This window comes from Actinia tenebrosa, unplaced genomic scaffold (assembly GCF_029948245.1).
Source record: "Actinia tenebrosa isolate PJP-AT-01 unplaced genomic scaffold, QUT_ActTen_1.0 PGA_scaffold3__52_contigs__length_22856419, whole genome shotgun sequence".
Lineage (NCBI taxonomy): Eukaryota > Metazoa > Cnidaria > Anthozoa > Actiniaria > Actiniidae > Actinia > Actinia tenebrosa.
The window spans coordinates 14677386-14704417 of NW_028292580.1; the positions used below are offsets into that span (position 1 = coordinate 14677386).

General features: G+C 37.0%; 2 protein-coding genes across 2 annotated transcripts; one reads left to right on the forward strand and one right to left on the reverse strand.

Annotated features, from left to right (window-relative positions):
- On the forward strand, nucleotides 1-23283 carry LOC116298339 (uncharacterized). The gene is made up of 13 exons (XM_089034894.1): nucleotides 1-849; nucleotides 1014-1189; nucleotides 2967-3187; nucleotides 5587-5744; nucleotides 8362-8450; nucleotides 8819-9041; nucleotides 12998-13381; nucleotides 14079-14153; nucleotides 14718-15059; nucleotides 15591-15809; nucleotides 16437-18923; nucleotides 19820-19932; nucleotides 20777-23283. The coding sequence occupies exons 1-13, from the start codon at nucleotides 523-525 to the stop codon at nucleotides 21606-21608; spliced, it is 5646 nt and encodes a 1881-aa protein (XP_088891020.1). The 5' UTR covers nucleotides 1-522; the 3' UTR covers nucleotides 21609-23283.
- A 1176-nt stretch (nucleotides 23284-24459) lies between these two features.
- Nucleotides 24460-26832, reverse strand: LOC116298224 (enhancer of split mgamma protein-like). Its single transcript, XM_031706611.2, has 4 exons — nucleotides 26127-26832; nucleotides 25926-26030; nucleotides 25639-25741; nucleotides 24460-25171 (listed from the first exon to the last, which is right to left on the reverse strand). The coding sequence occupies exons 1-4, from the start codon at nucleotides 26208-26210 to the stop codon at nucleotides 24840-24842; spliced, it is 624 nt and encodes a 207-aa protein (XP_031562471.1). The 5' UTR covers nucleotides 26211-26832; the 3' UTR covers nucleotides 24460-24839.
- Between the last annotated feature and the right edge of the window lie 200 nt (nucleotides 26833-27032).

Here is a 27032-nt window from a genome sequence, read left to right on the forward strand (position 1 = left end):
TGCATGCGCATTGTAGAGCGAAGGCCGTTGAGATCTCAAGAAAGTTTCCCTCTATTTACCTGTGTTCTCTTCTGTTGTTCCGCCATTTTTGATAAGTTCGGAGCGTTTCGTTCAGTTTTTGAGCTTACCTGGGAAGGGAAGCCGTCAGGCTATCCTGGCTCTTCTTTTTCGACTCCGTAGTGTTGGATTTTTGTGAGAAAACCAGCCTAATATCGAGAGCTTAGCTAAAATTTTCTCTTACGTGAATGGCAATTTCTAATTAGTTGGCCGTGAAAGTCGTTTATAGCAATGGACGGCCTTTTCCTTATTCGTCTTCATATACACGGAAGATTATTGGGAAAATATTGGTCTACTGATTCACAGGTTTGAATTAGAGGATTCATCTTTAATCGTGGTAAAAAAAAGAAAAATGTAGAAAGCGATAAAGAAGTTTGTTATGGAAATTGTTCACTTTCCTGTGGTACATGCTACGTACAATGGCGCCAACCTAACTGAAAAATATTAAACTTTAACCATTTACCCATGGAAGCTACAAACGAGAAGGTGGATCGAGAAGGAGAAGAAAAGACAGTGAAAAAGCAGGTGAAATTTGCCGAAGAATCGGCAGACGAAGTAGGAACTAATGGCAGTAGTTCTGTGCAAAATGCAGTGGATGGTCCGGTCCACACGTCGGTGGGTAAGGGCGATAGTCGTGAACGACTTCGTGAAGGGGACGACAAGGCAGTTAGTCAAAGCCCTGATGGACGTTTTCTTAAGTTCGACTTCGAACTAGGACGAGGTTCTTTCAAGACTGTTTATAAAGGATTGGATACAGAGACTGGAGTAGCGGTAGCGTGGTGCGAATTACAGGTTAGTCGTCTAATACGTCTCCTCCTTGCTTTGTTATTCTTTTCAGTTGAATTCAGGTTTGTAGTTTGTAAGGAAATATCTCCCCGAATCTTTTTATGTCTTCTCTGAACGAAAATTATACCTTTTTCTGGGATAATATCTCAACTTGTTTTAAATTCTTCAAGGACAAATACTCGAAATCAGAGCGAGCAAGATTCAGGGAAGAGGCCGAAATGTTGAAACAACTTAAACACCCGAACATCGTAAAGTTTCACGATTTTTGGGAAAATAGACAGACCAGTAAAGACAAAAAGAAAGTCATTCTTATCACAGAACTGATGACTTCTGGGACTCTGAAAACGTAAGTTAAATTATTGCCAAGCCATTCTTTTTATACGAAGTCGAATACGAGGTGCTAAGGATGTGACGAAATAGTCTCGTTATTTCCTAATACCATGTTTTTTCTCACAAATATCATCAATTTTATGCGAAAAATTTTACCAGATAAAGTGAAACTAGAATCATAGTTTTAGTTCTGAACTAAAAAATGAAGCAAAAGGAAGTATTAGATGAGAGATCTTGGAGTAAAGATACAAAGTTAAGGGAGTACTTGAGACTGATAGCTAAAGGAATCTGCTACCGGATCTTGCCTTCAAATACCGAAATAGGAAGTGAACTTACCTATATGCCGGTATCGTTGTAGCTAAGTATTGCTGTTATGGAGGCAATTCTTTGAATTTTTAATGCTTTTGTTTCTAAAAAATTAATAATACTGTGTTAAATGACGAACAGTTGTATAATCAAATTGCCGTTCCTCGTATTTCTTTCTGTACTGTGGTGAACCAAATTCAGTTGCGACGGAAGTCAGCCACCTTTGTTTCCGTTTGAGATTTTTTTTCCTTACGAAATGCCGATTTTCTATCCTTTCTAATGAAGATGTTTTCCAGATCAAGATGTCTGACCACAAATTTGGTTTATTAGTTTTGTTGTAAGGATTTTCTAATGAAATTGTTTCGCTTTATGCAGTGGTGCTTATTTCGAGATTGTAATTTTCGGTTTGGATTTGGGTATATTTACATATCTACAAACGAAAATAAACAAATGATTTCATTCATTCTGTTCCTTGTCTTGCCCCAACAGACAAAATTTATAAATAAAGAAATTGTCTTAATTTATTATTACTGTTAAAAGAAACATCTGAAACCATTATTAATATTGTTCCTGGTCTAAGGATTTGAGTCAAAAGTGTCATAGCAACAGAATTATTTATTGGAAAATCTTAAAGTAGAAGCACACATTTTTAATTACTTTATTTTATATGTCTGAAGTCACTCAGCTTTTCCTTTAGTTTTAAGCAAAAACAATTACGATATCCTGTCTCTATTCCCACTGCACTAGTGTCACTGATATTTTCTTATGAATGAATGCCAGCCAAATTGTTATTTCAGTCCACAGTAGATATCACCAACCAGACAACTACTTTACTTCCTTTGTTTTGATACAGTTGACCTTAGGAAATATTGTTGCAACTAGAAATACTATGTATTGAGGGTAAAAATCAAAAAATATTTGCAAGTGTGTTTTTTTTCCCACAGATAAAAATAAAAATCTGGAAATAAATATTAAATTATCATATGATGGTCAGGTTTGATCATCTAAACTGGGATCATGCAAATATTACCATTTTATAAACTGTGGCATTTTTTTGACAACAGTTTTTGGGTCAGGTATCTTAGAACCGCTTTAGAATAATGATATAACATTTAAGTGTTATTTCATTGATATGAAAAATATCCTTGTAAGCAACGGTGCAACGTGATCTTCATTGTACTCGGTGTTTAAAATGTAGCTTATATATACAGTATATATTTTTTCTTGAATTGAATATTTAATTCTTTTAAGATAGCATCATTGAACACCCTCCGGATTTCATCAAATCTTTATTTTACTTGGTGTCATGGGCGCTGCGACATTCAGCTTGTTATCTCTATGAAAGTTTTAGTTATTCTTAAATTTTTGTTATTCTTCAGTATTTACCTTTGTGCAATAATATTATTTACCTTCAATATTTCTTACCAACCTCCTTGCTATATTTTTAAAAATTCTTCTTTCTTTAACTTTCCATTTTATTTTTCCAGTTATCTCAAGAGGTTCAAAGGAGTGAAAGAAAAGATCCTCAAAAGTTGGTGTAGACAGATTTTGAAAGGACTGCAATTTTTACATACACGGACACCCCCAATTATCCACAGGGATTTAAAGTGCGACAACATCTTCATTAATGGGACAACAGGGTTGGTAAAAATTGGTGACCTTGGACTAGCAACTTTAAAAAAGTCTTCTTTTGCAAAGAGTGTCATAGGTAAGTAAAACTATCTAAAGATTCCTTGACATTTACAGGATTAAGTGATTTGTTAAGATCAACAATCAGGAAAATTGGTTTTCTGCTACAGAACTTATTGATCGACCTGAATGTATTTTTCATTAAAATCACTCATCTGCTTTTTTGACTTCTTTGTTTTAGTTGTTGGTAGAATGTTCTAGACTATCTATTATAATCCATCCTTAATAACCTTTATGGATTCAGCTGTCTAATAATTATTAGTAGATTGCCACTTAAGAACTGCCAACACTTTAGTTTGCAAAAACTTCTGGATTGTTCACATTAGCATGCCACTTCGACTGGTTAATTTACCACACTTCTTTAATAGTTTCAAAATCTACTTGTCTTTAATTTTGCAATTTGTATTATCTATTCATTTTGTCAAGTGCATAGAATTAGTTTCTTGGCCATATCATTCTTTTGTTGACAATGTTGCAATTAAAAGTATATATATATATGTATTTGGCAACTATAGTGTAAAAGTATAGATTTTTGTCTCATTAATAATACCTACACCAGCCTAAACCTCTATAAGATTTGACATTTAGCCTTCTTTGATATTAGCATAATTAATACTTAAGTCCTTACATTATCTTAATTTTAATCTACAAAGTTGTTGCCAATTCAAACAAGTTTCAACTCAATTCCTAAAGTACTTCAAGCGTTTTGGTTAATCATTCAAATCCTAAAGCTTAATACTACTCAAACTCCAGCAAAGGCATGGCAGGATCACAACCTACAACAAATGTTTATGCCATCTTAAGCGGCTTTTTGAATATTTATGACACAACAGTGTTACAAATTCCTTTATCAAAAAGCAGATTAATGCTTTAGTTTTAAGTCTCCCGTGTGGACGTTCTTAATTTAGCTTTATTCAATTATGTACATAATTTTAAATGCAAGTATGATATTTCAATCATTTTTCCTTGATATACATACATTAATTGGCTTATAGGGCTTAGTGTGTTTACTTAGATAAGTTGGTGCATTATTTGTATGATGCATTAATATGGGTAGCCTCTATTGGTCACCAGATTTGCCTATATATATGTGTATGTGTGTGTGTTTTTTTGAGGATGGGCAAGGGACTGTACTATAATAGGGAGATGATAATTACATCCCTTCCTCTATGCCAATAAAGTGTTGATGTCCCTCCAGGGAATTATGTAAATATTTCTGTTATCCTTCATGTGATTTGCAATTCATTTGGAAGAGTTGAAAAAAAAAACACTTGATGCCATATCATGTTACGTGGCAACAATTATTGTGCAGTCACAGATTATTCTGTTTTGAACCAGAGCTTGCTACAGTATTAAAGCATTCAGTGCCATTAATTTAACCCTGAGTTGTGCAAAGAATATGGTGAAAATAATGCCTTTCTTGAAATGTAACAAAGGCTATTATCAACTATTACACTATGCATGACTCACAAAATAGGTATGCATTAATATTATAGTTCCACAATAGTCTAAACAAAAAAGACATTTCTAGAGTATGTATTTCTCACCATAGTTTATTCCTTTGCATGTTTGAAGTTTACCAGTTCAAAATGATTTTAATTCCTAAATTCTTTAGCTCTGTTTATTTACCTTTTTGGGAAGATTTGTTTACTTTTCTTGTTCTTCCTTCAAAATTAAAGTGATAACCAAATGTATTACTCATTCATTTGCAAATTATCTAGGAATGTTAATTAATAAAGAGAATAATTCAGTGTAGTATAAAAGCACACTCAATCTGGCAGTTTCTTAGGTCTTTTTCTTATTACAAGGGGTTTTCTCTGATTTTTACTGTTTTCTTTCCTCCACAAAACCCAAAACACTAACCTTCAATAAAATCATTCTGTGAGATAGAATAATAATATGCCAATGATGAATAATAAAACTAAGGGAATAGATATAGGGAAGTTATTTTTATCATAATGATAATAATAATAATCATAGTAATCATCGTTCAGCTCTTATATGCATAGGGAATAGACATAGGGAACTATTTTTGTCATAATGATAATAATAATAATAATCATAATCATAGTAGATTCAAAATAAATTTATTAATGCCAGTAATAATACAGATTTTGATTTAAAAGATATATACGTTTACAAGCTGTAAGGCATAGACACAATTAGCCGCTATATCATTTACAATATCGAGGTAAGGAAGAATCTTAGTAAATGCATAGTAATCATAGTAATAATTGCTCAGCTCTTCTATGCATAGGGAATAGACATGTAGGGAACTATTTTTGTTATAATGATAATGATAATGATAGTAATCATCGCTCAGCTCTTATATGCATCATAGTTGGATATCCAATATATATTTTACACCTTTTGCATTGATTAGCATTAGAAATTAATAAATATATTTTTTCATTGAAGGTACACCAGAGTTTATGGCTCCTGAAATGTATGAGGAACATTATGATGAATCTGTTGATGTTTATGCCTTTGGCATGTGTATGTTAGAGATGATTACGCTAGAATACCCCTATATGGAGTGCCAGAATCCTGCACAGATTTACCGCAGAGTTACCAATGTAAGTGTCACCATAAACTTTCTAGATACTATTTCTGCTATTTTCATAAAAATGTAAATTCAGTTGCTGCAAGCTTTCATTTTTTTGACTGGCGGCAGTGGAAAACCAAATATCAGCATGCAGCTCGCAGCTACAGAGTTCGCATGTTTATGAAAATGGCAGTATGTATGACCTTTGAACTGCCAGAGCTTGTATATTTTTAGTTTTAGTTTTTTTGTTGGTATCTGTTCTAAGAGCATAATATTATTAGGTATGGCCAAAATATTTTTTGTATCATATATGTCTTTGCTTGCTAGCTTTTATTTGCATTATATTTCTTGAAAATTTGATTGTTTATTTGATTTCTAACCAGACTAGAGCAGCTTGGATTCAATTGCTCTTAGTCTAGAGAGACTTTGTTAAATATTTAAGGTTAATCATATCCATTACAAGATCTTTTTCTACCTCATTTAGCAAAGTACTTTAGATAACATGCATTATTTTTATTATTTTATTTTATTTTATTTTACTTATAGCAAACTCTTAGGTTTTCAATAGCTAGCGGGTTAAAGAAAAGAGACTACAAAATGTATCGCTGAATAATAAGAGATCAATAAGAGAGGCTAGGAATGTACTACGGGTTTTCCCCAATTACAATAGATCCTATCAACTAAACGGCATCGAATGAATGATTCAAACTAAACTGACCTAAATCGGTCCTTAGCTTTATAAACAATTGCAATCACTAGCCACATATTGGTCTAACATTAATGAACAATTGAAGATAAAAAGTCTTCCAGTATTATCATGGTGAATCTTTCGATTTCCCTTGAACTTGTGCCACATTTTAAATTGTTTTGGAAGAAACTTTTTGTGCTCTCTCAAGTGTGAAAAAAATATTCAGTTTAGAAATGGCAAGAGGTAGTCAAGTCAGGATGCAGGGTTCTAGTGGAAGAAACCTTTTGTGTTCTCTCAAGTGTGAAAAGGAAATATATGTAATCAGTTTAGAAATGGCAAGATGTAGTCTAGTCAGGATGCAGGGTTCTAGTGTCTGTGATCCATGCCAGGTGTCTCCGGTTCACAGAACACTTTGTTTGTTAGAAAATAATAATAATAAGCATTTGGAGCACAACACTAATGTCTCTATGCTCTTACAATATGAGAAAATAAAATAGATAGAAATATAAAACTATTGTAACAAACTAATTCAGACCAATAATACACTATTAGGGTATAATAATAAATATATGTAGCAACTGTCGCCAGTCAATATGTATCTGTCCTAAAGATTAAATAATATCTAAAGAAAAATGTTTGTTAAAAAGATATGTTTTAACTGAACTTTTAAAATTATGTAGAGAGCTAGATAAACGAATGCTGTTGGGAATAGGGTTCCATAGTCTTGGAGCAGCTGTTTGAAAAGCTCTGTCTCCAATCTTTGTCTTTGTTGCTCAGCATGTCAAAGTGAATAACGAAACTTGGAAAAAAATTGGAGTCCCTGATGGGAATTGAACCAATAGCTTTTTTTTTGTATTTTAATCAGATGCTCTAACATTATTCTACAGGGCCCAGTTGAATGAATAGTGGATAATACTATCCATTGGATAATTTGTTATCCAATAGATGAAGTAAAAATGTGTCATTCAATAATATGGATAGCACTTATTTACTTTTCCTGAGACTCTTGGTGAGCTAATGGTCAATACTGGGTTGTCTAGATAGTTAATATTATTATACTCTGCCATGTGCTTTCAATCCTTAATACATAGATATACTACAGATCTACATATAGTAGGTGGTATTACCTCACTGGGCAGGTTTTCTAGCTGTTTTGGACAGCAATAATGAACAACTAATCATTGTGAGGTTAAAGTAATGAACCAAGTTAATCACAGGCAATTTTCTTTTCCTGAAGATGTCTGTTTCATGCCTTGGTTACAATCGTAGATATTAATTTGAAGCATACATACATTAGAACATGCTCAGCGTTTGAGCTTAGTACTCATCAAAGGTTTCTTAGGAGAATAGCTCAAGCCGAAGTAGTTATGGATTTAGAAATATTTATCTATGTGTATCAGGGGGGCTTAAAATAAGGGTTCGTTAGTGGTTGCTCAGTAGCAGGTCATTATGATTGGCCAAACTAGTTCTAGCTCAGATATTATTTTTTAACTTATTTTTTAAGTCTTCTCACGTAAGGACTTTAACCGTAGGCCCTGTCTCCCAACCCTTCCTAACCTGCAGTAAAATGGAGGACATAAGAGAACCTGTTGAATTATTCGTGTTAGAGTAGGGGATTGTCTCCCGGTTCAACAGCCTATCCCAATCTGGAGGCATAATACTAACTTACTAACAAATCACTCATGATTATAAGCTGCACGGCTGCTAATAGTGCCTTAATATGCAGCCCGTAAAGTCCTCCACTGGTCATTAATGTAAAGCGCATTGAGACGTTGAGACGTCCCATTCTTATTCTTATTATTATTATTAATTTCTGGATCAACATTAATTACTGGTTGAAAGCCAATAAACTGATCAGCAGGGGAAAGATTCAATGACTGACATGTCCAATGCTTATTGCTATTAAGACTGCTAAAAATGTGTTTAATTAATTTTTTTGAAATTTATTGATAATTCGTAGGGTGTCAAACCTGAATGTCTTGAGAAAGTGATGTCTAAAGATGTTAGAGAAATTATCAATGGCTGTACACATCCCAAGAAGGAATCGAGGTAAACATTAGCTGTGCCAATGTTTCCTGTCTTGCTTCAAGAACCTCATGACTGTCTCTTGGGATATCAGTGACCTTGTTGACACCAAAATTGTGAATTTTTTACTCGCAAGAGAGTCAGAAAAAGTAACGAATCTCAATTTTATCCAACTCTAAAACAACCTCTGGTTCTTAGGTTTTACGAATATGAAATCCACAGAATCTGACAAAAACTCTTAAAATCAAGTTTGAGACATGCCCAACAACCTGTACTCAGAAGATTTTGAGTCCAAAGTGTTAGAATTCACAAATCAAAGAAATTAGAAGTCCCAAAACCCTGAGATGCGTGAGCATTTTAATCTGACATTCCGTGTCTTTTATATATCATAGATACAAGATTCATGATCTGCTGATTCATCCATTCTTTCAAGAGAACATTGGTGTAAAAGTTGAGGTGACCGGTTCTGAATATGATCAATCAGGTGGCCTCATTAAACTCCAGCTACATCTAGAAGACCCTAAAAAACGCAAAGAAAAGCACAAGGCAAACGAAGCTATACAATTTGATTTCCACCTGGATAACGATGACCCAACACAAGTTGCATCTGAGATGGTGAGTGTTAACTAATAACATGTCTATAACCCCCCTAACCATTGCTTGCTCACAGTTATAGGTGTATATAGGCTCTTGTAGGTGCTTGCTAAACAGTGATGTACTTTCCTGCTGGTAAGTAATCTGGTTTATGAAATGCAAACCAAGAACGTGATTGAGTGCCATCTGTGTTGTACAGGTTTGTGTAGACTACAATAAGGCAGCATACCAAAATGAAGTGGCGTGTACCCTGAACAGTGGATGCAGTAAATTGCTGTCAGGACATTTGGACCATGAACACTTTTTGTCACTTTTTTAAAATGCATACTGTAAATCTGGGAAGCACCGGTGGTGTGTGTGCTGCTAATGCGTCACCTCTCACAAATGCGGCACGAGTTCAAGTCCTGCCGATCTCGATGTCGTATGTGAGTAGAGTTGTTTGTTGGTTCTCTCCTGTGCTTCGAGGGTTTTTCTCTGGGTACTCCGGTTTTCCTCTCTCCTCAAAAATCAAGAGCTTAGAGCTTTGAGCTCTCACTTAGTTTGGAGCCTAGCTCTGTTGTGATTGTCCCACGCTGTGATACAACAGTGAAAAGCTTTGTAGAAATCATTCTTTGAGCTAATCGATTGGAAATAAGATTTATTTTGATCACTGTGTGTATTTGAACTCAGTGCTTCATTTTAGATGGTTTGAAACAATAACCTAAATAGAACTTGAAGTGTTAAAGGTCCAAGTGTTTTCACTGTAATAATGGGATTTATAAATAAATAGTTAGTATAAACTAATAAAACAGCAATATTGGTAGAAGTAATGAGACAATAACACTAGAGCTAGATTTGAGAAACACAAAGGATGCTGAGAGAGACCACAGTATCATAGGAAACCTGGTTATTTAATAAAGGGGAAAAACAGATCAGCAACAAAATTGGCAAAATTTACATCGAAACACTTATTTACCTACAGTCAGTTTCACATTACTTTACACCTTTGGGTTCCAAACCATGTTTGGAAATTCCCAAGTTGGCGACCAACTTCGGAACTTCAGAACAAAGTTTGTTATGAACTTCTGAACTTCCTGCCAAAGTTCAGAACTTGGTTGATTTTTTTTACAGCAAACAAACAAAATTGTCAACCAGGAGCTTCTGGATTTCCTTTGGGATATTCATTTGGGAACTTCAAATTCTACATACCATACCAAGTTCCTAACTTCGGCCGGAAGTTTAATGTTCATGATGAACTTAGTTTTGAAGTACCGAAGTTGGTAGCCAACTTTGGAATTTCCAAACATAGTTCGGAACCCGAAGCTGTAAAGTAATGTGAAACTGACTGTAATTGATTCTTACACAAACTTGATCACGACATTGGTTCATGCCGGTATTCAAGTTTTTGGTTTTCATTTACTAAACTAAATTTGCCAACCCAAGGAGACTTGTATATGTTAGGATTTCGTTCAATCATCTTCATACCAAAAAAAGATTATCTCTTTTGTTTAGGATGATATTTTGTACTCGTAAGACAGTGTCTTTTGCTGAGGATATTTGGAGATTAGGAAGAGTAATGGCAGAAATATTGTTTTTATATATAAATATTCATTTTCTGTAAACATGCTTTTAGACTAGACATAAAACACAGGGGTGTAGTTATATTAAAAACACAACTGCAAGTTTAAATTAATAAAAAAATTATTTGCATGTAAAATTTAGACTAAGGCAAGATAAATGGAATACCTTCCAAGATCTACCTGCTAACTACTGTAATTCATTAAATGATTGATTACACAACAATTGAATGTTAACATGGCATCAAGCTGTTCAAAACAATTCTGATGATAAAATTTGATAAACGATGGATACAGGTAAAATGCAAGTCTAAACAACATATATGAGGGCATGTCATAAGCATGTTGAAGGAGGAATAGCATACCCTTATACATCATTCCAGTTGACATTATGTGTTGATTATCCATAAGCAACAGACACACCTGGATTTCAAGGTATGTTGTACGTCTTAAAGATTTCTAACACCGTTGGTAACAGTATCATATTATTAACCTTGCTTGATTGAAATCCACTATAAAGAATGATGTGTTTAACGTTTGACTGTGTGTTTAACATTGCTCACTTGATATTTTCTGGTTTTTATCCTCCACAGTGAAGGTTGGCAAATTGATTTATCATTTGTGGATAAGGATAGAAGCTTTTTTAACATTTAAACAGATTTTCTTTCGTTTTCATATACAATCTGACATGACTTAAAATAATCACCAGTCATTAGACAATGTGTGGCCAGAATCCACCTTTTCGGCGCTAGCCATCACTGGGTATCAATTGTTTTAGATTGTGTAACGGTCACAAAAAGGTTCCGACATTGTTCTCGAATTTCTGTTCAAATGTACTGACTCTAAATGAACTATTTACTTGGTTAATGTTTAGTAAGTTCTCTAAATACAAGTAAATGATCATTTTTCTAGCTTGATTGAAGCTTTTCTTACTGCTGTTTAGATAGCTTACTAAAGAAATCTACCTTAATTTTCTCTTTAAAGTCAGTGAATTTGTATGGGAATCCGAGAACGATGTCCAAACGTTTTGGTGACCGTAACACAATCCAAGCTAGCGCCGAAAAGGTGAATTAGAACTCGTCTGGTCTAATCTTTGCCTTACTGTTCATTTTGACCTGTAACTTTGAGCCAGAAATAAGGCATGACTGAGCTAAAGCTAATTTGACCAGTCTTCATGATCAGCAACTGACCAGCCATTATTTTAAGCCCTGTGTTCACTTGTACCATTTCTCTTTTATCATCCTCTACTATTACTGTAGATTTGATGCATTTCTTCAAATACCATAACCTTTTTAAGCCCCGTGTTCACTTGTTACATTAATTTCTCTTTTATCATCCTGGGCCCAGTTGTTCAAAGCGTGATTAGTGCTAATCCTGGGTTAACTCTCGATAAGACCTATAGAGTTAATCCTGGATTAGCGCTAATCCAGCTTTGAACAACCCTGTACTATTACTGTAGATTTGATGCATTTCTTTAAATACTGTAACTTTTATTCCACGCATTCAGAAATGATAATAACATTGTCCTTTTTCCACTTCTTTTCTTTGGGTACAAATTCTGTGAATATTTTTGGGTTGAGTGCACAATTACATTGATCGAAATCCTTTCATTTCAAAAACTTGCTTTACCATTGTTTTTTAATATGAAGTAAATCAAGAGTATGTTCCCATATACTTTAATACATACTCTTTCAATGTGTTACTGACAGTAGTCTATTGCTATTTTACCAGTTGCATCATTTGTCTCGATCAGTGCATAGCAATGAAAACAGTGGTAACAAGCATTTGAAATGCTCCTTGAAATCTTCCTGGAATATTGTAAAAGTTGGTCAATGTAAACTCACATTAAATTAAATTTCCACAGAATTTGATTCTTCAAAGCAGTCATTCATGCTTGAAAAACTGTGTTTAAAAAATTACTGTAGCAAAATCCATCGTCCATGCATCACATTGGTTTGGTAATGTTTAGGGAGTCAAGAGTGAGGTAGCAATAGTGCATTATTTTGTCTCTTACCTCTAGGGTAAGAGCCTCGGTATCACATGGGAGTATAGTTTGTTATGCCTCTCCCTCCACAAAATGTAACACAAGCTAAATTCCAATTCAATTGAGATTTAGACATGCCCTGACTTTGATCAAAGTCGGGGCTGATCAAAGTCAGGCATGCCCTGTGGCTGTTTCAGAGTATAAATAAAATTCAAATTTTTTTCATTATTTTGATAGACTTTATCCACAAATTTTCTTGATGCATTTACTATGAATATTGCTACAGTCTGATATTTTGATATCAATGTAAATAAAATTCAAATTTTTTTCATTATTTTGATAGACTTTATCCACAAATTTTCTTGATGCATTTACTATGAATATTGCTACAGTCTGATATTTTGATATCAATGTAAAAAGGACGTGTCTCCTTCCAGGTGAAATCAGGATTCATTGATGAAGAAGATCAGAAAGATGTATCCAAGGCAATCAATGATCGTGTCGCACTTGTGAAAAGGCTGAGGGAACTTAAACGAGAGGATGGAAAAGATAAGGAACCAGAACCTTCCAGTACTAACAGTCAAGATTCAATGGAGAAGGAACAACCATCAGATAAAGAGCAGATTACGGAAAAGGAATCCAAGAGAGAGGAAGAGAATGCAGCTGCAAAGATAGAAGTGGCAAGACAAAACAGCAATGAGGTCCTGAGGACTTTGGATACTCAAGTTGTCCAGCGAATTGAAAGTCAATCTTGTACTCCAGTAATGGGCAATAGTCCTCATTCTACTATTGATGAACGTGTCATGTCAGACACAGAGAAGGTATCAAAATTAATATATCTTATAACGAAACCTGAATAGTATTAATGGTGAGATATATGCCTGGCTCCACAGTACGCAACACCACTGAACTTGCGATTTATCTGTTAAAAAAATTATCATCTCGTAAACAAATATCTTGTAAACAAGTACTAAGCATAGAGATGGTGTGCTCTACACTCACTCCACAGTATGCAACACCATTCAACTCACAATTTATCTTTTAACTAAACAACTTTGTAACCAAATGCTAAGCATAGAGATGGTGTGCTCTACATTCACTTCACTGTATGCAACACCATTCAACTTGCAATTTAACTTTTAACTAAACATCTTTGTAACCATATAATAAGCATAGAGATGGTGTGCTTTACTTTGATATCACAGCACCCAACAGCATTCAACTCCCAATTTATCTTTTAACTAAAAATCTTGCAATCAAATACTAAGCATAGAGATGATGTACTCTACACTTACTTCATGGCAGAACACCACTCAAGCCATAATAATTGATCTTTTGACTAAATATCTTATAACTTTAACACCATGCAAGCACTCCCTATAAAGGTTATTGTGTGATGGTATACTCTATACCTTACTCCAAAGTGCACAAAACTGTTCATTTTGAAATAAATTTAGATCTACAGAGCTATAGTATTTAACAGATCTTTAAATCATACTTTTCTGTATTGTTTTTTAGAAGCCAATAAGCAAGCTAGAAGATGGTCTGAGAGTGTCTCCAGTAGATTATACAAACCAACCAGTCAACCCAAAGGTAAATGACTTGAAAATGATACCGAAAGAAGAAAAACTTTGCTTGCAATGATGATATTTTACTTTGTGATCTTAAAAACTATGTAGACAAAACATCTATACCCAAATTTCTGAGCAAGCAGACTATTTAAATCAGTATTTCCCACTGCAGTTGATGTGTGGGTTTCTTTAACAATAACAAAACAGGACTTTGAACTTAGTCATGGTGCCAGTGTTTCCTTTGTTTTGTTTTGTTTTTTGTTTTTGTTTTTGTTTTGCTTAAAGGGTTTTGTGCAAGGTCTTCAGTTAATCATAAATATTAAATAGTAAATATATTCATCACAAAAAAATACTGTTTTCCGTGATTGCCGTGTGATTCTGTGTAATTAAAAATATTTATTTAGTTTACGTCTAAACATAGTTTCAAAGTTTTCACAATCTTTACTGGGATTTTTAAAGTTCTGCAAACGTGATAGTTCTGCAAACCTGGTAGTTCTGCAAACCTGGTAGTTCTACAAGTTGCTTGCCAGAGTATTGAGAATTGCAGCAATAATTCCAGACTTATGTCTTGTTTCTTGTTTTGCAGGATCCAGAGCAGGCTTTGCCAGCTACAAGTGATTCGGGATTACCTACCAGTAGTCCAGAAGCATCATTGATGCATTCATCATCCACATCCTCTGTCTCCTCTTATGCTTCCATTGCATCTGGAGGGGAATCCACTGTCTCTCAATCTGCAGCAGGCGAGAAGAAAGACAAACTCCCAAAGGGAGTCAAGAAAGAGCGCTTACCTAAAATCCAGTTAAGAAAGATTGAGAAAACGGCTGAGGGGGTTGTGGTTGAGTGTACCTTTGATACATACAAGAGTAACAGGATTACTTTCCGTTTTGATGTGAATGTTGATCATCCAGAAGATATTGCTAATAACATGGTGAGTATCCTTCCCCACCCATTCAATATATCGATAATTATTGATGGTTACCAGCAAATTGTGGGGCAACATTTTACATTACAGACATACAGAACAAAAAGGAGTATTATTTCATTATATGAATATAACATATTCGTATTTATTTTTTTTCCGATCCGGTATCCCAAAAAATTGTGCGTTCTGATTGGCTGTTTGAGCAGGTGGTATTTACTGTCCCATAGTAAGTCTGGATAGGGAAAAACTGTGCCCTCGATCTTCAAAATGGACCTCTGCCTAATGCCCTTGGTTCGTAAATTCAAGACCTCGGGCACAATCTTTCCCTACAAGGGCGGATCCAGGGGGCAAAGGGGGGCTGAATCTTTTTAATTGTTTTCTGTTGTGTTGACAGAAGAAACTCATTAGCCCCCCCCCCCCCCCCCCCCTCCTAAACTCGATTAGTCCCCCCCCTAAAATTTTGGCTGGATTCACCCTTGCCCTATCCGGACCTCCTAGCCAGTAAATAGCATACATATTTTCTTTTTATCTGTATAGATTAAAGCGGCCCATTTACAAGAAAAAAACAAGCAGCTATTTGGGGATCATTTGAGAAGAGTCATAGTAGAATCCAACAAGATCCTGGAGGCCTCTAGCAGTCAAAGTGGTTCAGAGATCATCATTGACAAGGCAATTCTAGATTCTCCGTGGTCTTCAGAAAACATAGCTTCTCAAGCATCACAGTTGCCAACATCAGTGACTCTTGGACAGTCTCAGGTATATATCTAATTATAGTTGAACGCTTTCAAAGTGCATATCAAAGTTTGCTGGCTTCATTTTTTAGGAAAATTGAATTGTTATATATTATATTTTTTCTTTTTTAAGTAATATACATATACCATTCATCAATTCGGGTGTTTTTATTTTTTATCAAAATTTATTAGTTATCTCTCCCTTGAGTATAATTCTTTGTTTTCTTGGTTGTGCTTGAGAAGACGCATAAATATGGATACAGCTCAAACAAAGAATCTTATTCTGAAGAGAATGACACTTGGTCTGAAATGGGAAAAACATTATGCCCAAGTTAGCATGCAGTAAAGCATATCATAGTAGGGACCTTAAGATTTGCAAAATCTACGACGGCGACGTCAACCGGAAGTGTAAATAATTTCTCTTTTGGGGTTCTGTTCATTGGAGATTTCATTCAAAAACATTGTCAGTGAAGTCAACTCATCCACAGGGAAGACAGACTTTGAAGGCGCGAAACCCCAAAGTAAAGTTACTTACACTTCCGGTAGTCGTCGCCGTCGTAGATTATGCAAATCTTAAGGTCCCTAGTATCTAATTTGAGACTGTCATCTTGTTTAGTGACCTTATTATTAAATGTTTTTATTAATCTTATAGGGAACTGGAAGTCCAAAGAATAAAGAGGGAGGGTACTTTGATGAGGCACCTGATGTTTTTGCTAAGCCTAAAGAAGGAGCTTCTTCTCCTGACACAAGTAGAAAAAATGTTCCAGCACTAGAACAACAAGTAGGCGAGAAAAAGTTAACACCCAAAGCCGAAGGTGCAGGAGAACCAGTAAAAGTGGAAGCCAGTGCTCCAGACAAATCTAAGGAGCCTGTTGGCAACAAACCTGAGGATACCACAACTACAGCTAAACCTGCAGAAACCAAAGAAGAAGCCAAGGAAAAGCAAAAAGAAACAGCAGCACCCTTGACTAAAGAGGGCAAACCAGAAGGTGTCCCATCACCATCACAAGAGGCTTCGACTAGACAAGATCCAACACTTGACAATAAAGAAAAAACTGTCCCCAAGGTTCCTGTACAGGAGCAACCCAAGCCTGTTGTACTGAACCAGCCTGTAGAACCAAAGGAAATGTTGACAGAGAAACAGCCTGACATGAAACCTGAGATTCCAACCTCTAAGGTTCCAGTGAAGGAGAAACCCAAGCCTGTTGTTCTTAATCAACCTGTGATCCCAAAAGAAAAAAAGACAGAGAAACAGACTGACATGCAACCAAAGCAGCAGACGGAGAATCTAACACCTGAGGTTCCTGTGAAGGAGAAACCCAAGCCTGTTGTTCTTAATCAACCTGTGATCCCAAAAGAAAAAAAGACAGAGAAACAGACTGACATGCAACCAAAGCAGCAGACGGAGAATCTAACACCTGAGGTTCCTGTGAAGGAGAAACCCAAGCCTGTTGTTCTTAATCAACCTGTGATCCCAAAAGAAAAAAAGACAGAGAAACAGACTGACGTGCAACCAAAGAAGCAGACGGAGAGTCCAACACCTGAGGTTCCTGTGAAGGAGAAACCCAAGGCTGTCGTTCTTAATCAACCTGTGATCCCAAAAGAATTAAAAACAGAGAAACAGGCTGACGTGCAACCAAAGAAGCAGACGGAGAGTCCAACACCTGAGGTTCCTGTGAAGGAGAAACCCAAGGCTGTTGTTCTTAATCAACCTGTGATCCCAAAAGAAAAAAAGACAGAGAAACAGGCTGACGTGCAACCAAAGAAGCAGACGGAGAGTCCAACACCTGAGGTTCCTGTGAAGGAGAAACCCAAGGCTGTCGTTCTTAATCAACCTGTGATCCCAAAAGAAAAAAAGGCAGAGAAACAGACTGAAGAGCCAAAACCAACTGATAATCCATCACCACCCCAAAAGGAAAAACCACAACCATTAGTCCTTAACCAGATTAATATTCCTCTAGAAAAGGATGCTGCAAAAGCAAAACAAACAGAACCAAAGAGAGAAACACCGTCGCCAGTATTAGACAAAGAACGACCAAAACCTCTGGTTCTGAACCAAGTCACCCTGCCTGACAGAACAGAGGCTCCATCGGTACAGCCTAAATACACGTCCACAGAATCAACACCCAGTGAGACAACTATTATTACTTCAACATCTGTCGGTAAGATATTCATGGTTAAGAAGGTAGATGAGTCTGAAATAGCAGGAAAGCTAGCAGAAAAAGGCCAAGAAACGACAGAGAAAAAAGAAAGTGATGTTGCAAAGGTGGAGAAACCAGATGCGGATAAAACTCTCGATGAAAAATCGAGTACGGATAAGAAAACTTTTGCAGAAGTAGTAACTGGATCTACGTCTGTAGAGGCAAGTCATAGCGTTAATATAGCAGATACCTCTCATCATTCAGCTGCTGAAGAAGACAAGTCAAAGGATGATGCATTGTCCTCTCAAGCTCTTTCGGTTCAAACCCAAACAAGTTTTGATTCTCCACTGCTTATGGATGCTATAAAAGCTACCAGTGCTCTAATGCCTTGTAGCGAATTATTGCCTTGTTCAGGCACTTTTAATGAAATTGTTCCAAGCGCATTGTCAAAAACTGATAGCGAAACTGAAGAGGTTGTCAAAGGTCGGTTTGTTGTAAAGTCTGTCGACCAAACGATCGCTCCAGAAGGGGCTTTACAACGAATAATCTCATCTACGGAGACCACAACAGCCCATGCGTCTGAGGTAACAAAAAATACTTTCGTGTCTCAGACCTCGGACACTGTACCACCCACGGTACCCCAAGAAGCCCCTGTGGCTATCCAAGCTGCTGAAATCACACTTCAGGATGTTGGCCAGTTTAGATACGAGTCTCCACCAACGCTCACTCCTAGCTCATCAATGGAGAGCCTTAACTCGACATCTTCACAGACACAAGCCAATAAAGATAACAACCATTCGTCTCAGTCTTGTATGATTGAAGGCATATCTAATCCTGCGCAGATTCAGATGGCTTCTTATAGAGAAGTTCGCAAGCAAAGCTGGCAGAGTGACTCCTCTACAGAAGGTGTCATGGCTACTAAGCCTGTTCCTAGTAGACATACAGGGGGAACAGACAGTGATGGTGGCTCCGGTCAAGCCAGTTGTTCATCAAAACAGGTACGTACGAGCTGCTTATTCAACAGTGTGAATTGTATTAAGGTGCTTACACACAGTGCAACATTGCACGCAACATTGCAAGCAACAAATTTGAATCGGGGTGACACACATTGCAACAAAATCACGCAACGTCGCTTGTGTCAGCCTGCTATGTTAAGATATTTGGTCAGCATTAATAAATTTGGTGCAAGCAGATTGGCTGGAAATTTCAAAACGTTGCAGGTAATGTTGCAGCCATGTTCACATGATGAAATTTGTTGCGCGCAATGTTGCAAGAGTAGAGCTCGATTCAACTTTAGATTTGTTGCATGCAACGTTGCGTGCAACAAGTTTGGGGTAGACACGCTGCAACATTCCTGCTGCGTGCAATGTTGCATGCAATGTTCCACCTTGTGTCAGAACCTTTAGACGCATTGACAAATGGTCCTCGAATGAATTGCATTAGACGCATTGACAATTGGTCCTTGGTTGTAAATTCTTAAACTTTTGTTGAACCTGAAAATAAACACTATCTGGGCTGATCGAAGTCAAAGTACAGCTATTTCACAGATTGAATCGGAATTTAGAGTATTTGGTTTTGCAGAGGAGAAAACCCCTCGAGTCAAGGGAGACACCTAACAAACTCTATTTGCCAACATTACTTCGACGATACGGCGGCCATCTAGCTAGGGGGCAAAATAAAACTTCTTCTTTCTTTTATGGGTAAAGGTGATCGATGAGCCGTCTTAATTTATTGTTTGTTGCATTTTCTTGTGGTGATCTGTTAATATCAATCGATGTCATAATTGTAACAAAGCATTATTTGCCCCTGGACGCCCCATAACGCTTTTCAATCCAAGGTTGCCGCCGTATCGTCGAAGTAGTCCATTTTATATGTATCTTTCCTTTTTAAACAGAAGAAACCAAGAAACCGTTCCATTCAATCGCAAATTTCAATAGAAGTGGCAGCCATTACGTCCCTAGAATTGACATCAGAAGAAGAGGAGGAGTTTAAGAAAATTCGAATAAGGTGAGTTTTGAATAAATTATGTATTGTTACGCTATGTATTTTGTATACTTTGTTGTTAGCCTCTCATGACAGTATTACGGTACAGACGTTCCTTGACGCACTTACTTCAATTCATTGCCCTTCCATTCTTCTTTGAGCGTAAGACGTTATAGTTGCTCTTATTGTTGTTGAAGCTGTAGCTGTTGTTGTCACCATTGCTGTCGTTGTAATTGAAATTGTTGCTGATATTATTGCTGTTTCTGTTGTCGTTGTTGTTGTTGTCACCGTTGCTTTTGCTGTGTCTGTTGTCGTTGTTGTCACCGTTGCTGTTTCTGTTGTCGTTGTCACCGTTGCTGTTTCTGTTGTTGTTGTCACCGTTGCTGTTGCTGTTTCTGTTGTCGTTGTTGTCACCGTTGCTGTTTCTGTTGTCGTTGTCACCGTTGCTGTTGCTGTTTCTGTTGTCGTTGTTGTCACCGTTGCTGTTTCTGTTTCTGTTGTCGTTGTTGTCACCGTTGCTGTTGCTGTTTCTGTTGTCGTTGTTGTCACTGTTGCTGTTTCTGTTGTCGTTGTTGTCACCGTTGCTGTTGCTGTTTCTGTTGTCGTCACCGTTGCTGTTTCTGTTGTCGTTGTTGTCACCGTTGCTGTTTCTGTTGTCGTTGTTGTCACCGTTGCTGTTTGTGTTGTCGTTGTTGTCACAGTTGCTGTTTCTGTTGTCGTTGTTGTCACCGTTGCTGTTTCTGTTGTCGTTGTTGTCACCGTTGCTGTTTCTGTTGTCGTTGTTGTCACCGTTGCTGTTTCTGTTGTCATTGTTGTCATCGTTGTTGTTGTCACCAGCATCATCACCAATCTTTCCACAATATTGCAGGTATCAAAAAGAAAGAGAAGAAATGGATCGAAAGCAAGAGAAAGAGCTCATGTCTCTCAGGAAAAAAATCGAAACTAGAAATCCCAAAACAAAGGCTCCCGCATCGCAAGCTCCAGAGCAGCAACAAAGATCTCGTTCGTTTCCAAGGCAACGGGTTGCCGACGAACCGATAGAAGTTTTCAAAGCCAATGGGTGCCCCCTCGACTTTCCTCAGTCGAAGAAAACGTTAACCACCGATAAAGAAATCGAACAACTTAATCTTTTCGAAATCAAACAACTTAATCTTTTTGAAAGCGGAGCAAAGATGAAGACATCGACAGAAAAGAAAGTTGTCGTAAGCGTCACTTCGAAGACGGAAACTAAAATGAGTCTAAACCAAATAAAAAAAAGTCAACTGCAAAGAGATATGGTTTCCAAATCTACCACTTCGATTGGGCAAATACGCAAAGGTCCCACGCCTCCGCCTCAATCCCAAAAACAGCAGAAAGCTACAGGATCTTTTCCCGTTAGTCGTAATACCAGCTTTCCAAATCTATCCCAAATGCCCATTCAAACACCACAGGCCTCGTCAAATATGCTCCCCGCAACCAATGGAAAAACAACGAACTTTCCCACTAATTTGGCTTCTTGGGGAGGCACTCAGCAGGAACTTAGTCAATGGAAAGCGTCTATTGAACAACAATGGTCTGCGGATAATCAGGCGTGGACAGCATCCGAAGGGGCCACATGGCCGTCGAGCGGACCTGCTCAATTTGTACCTGTGACCACTAAGAATAATCAGCCTTTCGCATCGACTCCTACCGTGCAGAAGCAACAGGTACCCCATATGTAATCCTGGCCTGTGTGGAAAAGAGACCTTGTCCAATTACATTTTTTGGTAATATTTACATATTTCTAGTCATAATTGTAACTATTTAGTTACCCTTTGTTCATGGGATGACGTCGAGGGCAGCATGAAAGTGGTGCTACAATTAAACAGTTTCAAAGGAATTTCACAGAAAAGCATGCACGCGATCATTGTCCCATGTATTCGAGTTATCGACTTGTTTAAATAGTCGTATCATTGTATTATATTTTAATTCTCGATTGCGGATTTTGCCCTTTTTGGGTGTAATTAATCTCTTCATTGTGAAATGATCTGCGGTTATATATGAGGCTATGTAGATGTAGGTACTTCTTGGAGGAGTAACCACCTGTTGCATTTCTGCCCGTAGTTGTGTTGTACTTCCTCAAAATAAGTTGCACTGCAAATTCTAAAATCTCAGGACTTTCCCGCCTTTTCTGTCCTGGTCAATCAAGAGGAAGATATTCCAACTTAAAAAGCATTTTAACATCAATACCATAATCCCAATACTCTTCACAAGTTCATTTAACGTTGACTTCCTTATTGATCCAAACCTCATTTAATACTCTTGCTGTATTCACCCTACACAGTGTTTAATCGAGATGAAGTGCCCTCATGCTGCCTATATGACGCCATTCATTCTCTTTATCAAATTCTCTAGCGCAATATTTCCAATTTATACGTTTGAATTCATTATGATGCTTTCCTTTATAGAACTAAAATTTGAGAAAGAAAAACCAAATAGTCGACAAAAACGAAAGCCGACTGTTAACATTATTCAACGAGAAGAAAATTTAATTTTATAAGAACGAATCGTTGAAGAGAACGGCTGGTTTATTTTTGTTATGAAAAGAGTAACTATAGAAATGTAATATTAGTTTTTCTAGCCTGAACGAGATTGGTTTAGAATCAGAACGGAATAGGGTGGGGTCTAACTCGTTATCAGTCGTCTTCGAGTCTTGCACGTATAGCCTAATGGAATAATCCGCAAAGCAGACTGCGCTGCAGGCTCACGACACCTGCGGCGTGTCAGGTTGGGTTGGCATAAATACTTCTTTCGCTCTTCTATTTTGACATGGTCTCCATTGCTTTATTCCCGACCGAGAGACAATATTTCCGTTTAAGAAGAAAGAGTTATGAATACTCATCCCCAGGCTCTCTCGCATGGTCTAAAGCATGGTTACCAAGGATCACTGGGAGAGCCAAGTCAGGATCTTTTTTATATCTTGGGCGGGTGTCCTACTAATTTACAGACCGAAGGGTACATTAAAAAGGAATAAACAAAATGAAGTTATATTATGATACCGTAATTTAAGATCTAAATTATTTTATTAAAATCTTCGGCAACGTTTAATGGTTGATATTGAAAAGGGTGATCTGAAAGACCGGTGAATGGTCGGCGAATGTTCGGAAGACGATCGTCGACCAGTCGTAACTTAAACATTGGGTTGTTAAGCCCCTACTGATATACGGCCTTCAAAGCCTTGACGGATGATCTTGTTTCAGGACACCCTTTAGAATTAGTCGCAAATAAGATTTACCAACAAAGTTGTTTTTCCGTTCTATTAGATTGACTTTTCCTCGTGCTCGCCATCTTTTTAGTAATCAGACCGGCCCAGTAATTCAATCATGTAATGATTAATAAAATGTCTTGCGTTTTCCATTCTGCAAGTAATTTTGTTAATTTGTGAATTAGAGTGAAGGCATTTAACCACAGGTTTCCCATCCTGTTTTTGTATCTTGGGCTTCCTGTGTTGCGAACTAAAGCAATCTAAAAACACCCAAAATCGTCTCAAAAACCACTCAAAAAGCTTCAACAACTATCTACCATTTATTTTCGAACATTTATTTTCAAGATTTGAAGTTAAGAGATATTCTCAGGGGCGATTTTCGAACTCTAATGATATTTACTTATATTGCTTTAGTTCGCAACACAGGAAGCCCAGTATACAAAAACAAAGGATGGAAACCTTTGATTTAACCCTTGAAACGAAAAATACTAGTCAACGTGTAATGGTCAAATAGACACAAAAGAAAACACCCCTCCCCCCATAAATCGAATACCGCTTGTAAGGTATATGAATTAATATGGTTCCGAAAGACAGGAGTTCAGCGTTAGACAAGCGAAAAGGTGCGCAATGCGCAACACCAGCCTTTTTCACTGAAGGATGGTTGGCACAAAACTTAAAATCTCAACTCTCTCGACAGAAAAAAATTGTTATATAAACACTGATCTTTAAAGACGATCTTTTAAACAATCTTATAAAAGAACTTACCCACATTAACCTTGTAGAGGGATAAACATTCTTCCCTGTTAACAGCATTAAATCACTCTAGAAATATTGATATATTTGTAGTGAAAGTAGTTCTTGTGTGGCTCGTAAGAGTTCAGCGGTGTGGCGGTATTGCACTCGCCTTTCCTCTAGATGCTTGGCATTACATGTGAGTAGTGTGTTAAATGAGGCCCTAGTGTCACACGTTGAAACGTTTAGCTGAAACGTGTGCAACAACTGCAGGGGTGTTATAAGGCGCAATTGCGTCCTGAAACTTGTTCGCGAGTTTCTGTTGTACAAGTGGAAAGCAGTTCTACTTTTCGTGAAACTTTCTCGCGACGAAAGTTTCACAAAGCCTAAATTGCGCCGTGTAACACCCTCGTGAAACTTGTCTCGCAACGCCATGGCACTCAAGTTTCGGCCAAAAGTTTCAACGTTTTTCTCCGGTTTTCCTCCCCACACAAAACAACCTACCACGCTAAGATTTCAATGCAATCTGCGAGTTAGTTCTTCCAAAAGTGAATTTTGCGATACGTAACGATTTCGGTAATTAATAAATCAGAAGAAATGGAAAATCCGTCATTTTGCGCGGAAAATTATAAACCTTCGCCTTGTATTGAACTATATCTTTTGACAACTTTGTTTACTTTATTTGTATTTCAATGACAACGTCTGACCAGCAGATTACAATATTAAGTATACTAGTTTTTGTAATTTGACATCAAATTTTTGTTTGCCTTTTTAAAATTATTCATCATCAGCTTGTAAGGGCTGCCCTCACTGCTTCAAAAACAAAGAAAAAAGAACTCGTGAAATTTGTCACTGTAAACCTATTTTAGTTTTATGTACAAATTTTCGCATAGATATAGTGTTTTCCAACACTGTAAAAAATTCTAAACCAACTGCTTGATTAAATAAATTAACTACTAATCGAAGTAACAAAAATCTACCAAGGTCTCCAAACGCTGTTACTGTAATCTAACGATTCCTTGACTTTAGTTTGCTCATTAATCTTTTCATCAACATCACCATGATCCGTAGAAAGCGTTGGCGAAGGGATCGGGCTAATATTCCCGTAGTATTGAACACAACAGCGATCTGTGCATCGAATTAGGTTCATCCAGGGCTGGGGTTCGAGTCTCGGGCGTTTCGATGCAAGATAATTTGTATGAGGCATAGCTGGTGTAGGTGATGAATAGTTTAGGTACTGTAAGCGTGGCTCGATCATTTGGTCGTGTAGTGTTGGAGGACTGCTCGTTCTTTTAGTCGTTCTCGAAGCTGAAGGGGGAAAAAATCAAAGATTTTTTTAATATTAATGTCATGAGAGAAAAAATGTCGGTTTTGGCGCGCAATTAAAGAAACAAAGTTATGACACTAAGAGTTCGCATTTACTCAGAAAAAATGTAAAAACTACACTAGAATTAATACGAAAATTGTGACGATTCTATTAGAAATTGCTTGAGTTTTAGCTATAAATTCGTTCCAATTTTGATCCACATACATCTAAGTTACACTTGAATCATTTGCAATGATTTTCTAATATAACAATGTCCATTTGTTGCTAGGAAACGAAAGAAAACAAATTACCTTTTTGACGCGCAGTGACGTCATGCTACCAACGGATCTATGCTTTTTTTTTCGCGCCGAAAGTTCGATGCATTAGCGCCGAGCACAGCGCAAACAGACCTAAAGTTCGTTTCTGATTTTCCAGAATATTCATGCAAATGTAATTTTCGTATACGTACCATAGCGCATAAATGTCAGGTCTTTGATATGATCCACGGCGAATTCCAGTATTTCTGCTTTGTCCATCCGTTCATTGTTCTTTTCAGCAAACGTCTTGGGATCCTGAAACAGCATTAGAAAGATTGATCAATTGCGAAACAAGATCTCTCTCGCGCGCGCACTAATAATTCTTGAAAACCAACTTTTTTTCAAAGCTCTACTTATTTTAAGCTTAAAAAATGCTTGAACATCGAGACCAGCTGAACAAGCCCAAATTGGGGGAATTTTTCTTGTATTATATACTTACGTCTTGGTATAAGCTGGAGAGAATGAGTTCCTTAATCTGTTCTAGGCTTTTATTGATTCTTGCTCGTCTTTGGCGTTCAAGTAATGGCTTGTTGTACTTTCCAGCCTAAAACAGAGAAATATTTGAATGCATTAGTTATGATCGCTGGAGCTACACTGACAAGATTTTAAATTCTGATGAATTAAACGAACGATTACCAACCTTAGGAACATCGTCTTTCAGAGTTGTGTCAGTCATCTTGTGTGCATATAAATCTGCATTCATGCAATCCGCATTTATAGGCATGCTAATACAAAGAACAGCATAGATCAACAGAAAATAGTAACTGACGTTTCGGACGTTAGTCCTTCGTCGGAGTCAATAGAAAGTAAGAGTAAAAGAGATGTTTATATAGTAGAGGAGAGAGAAAACAAACCAATAAGAAAAAAGCAAGCCATTTAACAAAGGAAAACAAAAGGATCGAAAACAACAATAGGTGGGAAATAACTTAGTTATAAGCGAAGCGTTCGTTCATCCCGTGGGGATTAACGGTGCCAAGTGAATGAATTAAGCGCATTTCTTTTGTTTTACGATGATTGTTGCTGCAGTGGGTTAAACACAGACCAAAAACAATAGCATTAAGCTCAGAGTGATTAGCAGAGTTAAAGTGCCGAGCAACTGGTTTAGATAAATCTTTCTTGCGAATGTCGTAAAGGTGGTGCCTTAAACGATCACCTAATCGGCGGCCAGTTTCTCCAACATAGAACATGTTACAGCGTGAACATCTTTTACTCTTACTTTCTATTGACTCCGACGAAGGACTAACGTCCGAAACGTCAGTTACTATTTTCACTACGGTGTATAACTTATCATTCTACGATAACTGTTTCATTAGAAACACCGACGCATTCCACGCTAGTGTTTACTAGTCATCATCTATAGATCAACAGAAGCCAACCAATGAAAGGAATTTAGTTGCATGTTAGGCATTGAGTCAAGTGCCTTTGTTCAATGGTGATTAGCTTGCTTCAGCATTCATAATTACCAACACGTGTTGTAAAGCATAATGCCAGCATTTCTTTCTGGTATTTTTATCCAAGCTTTTGTTTGTTTCGTGTGACGCTTATA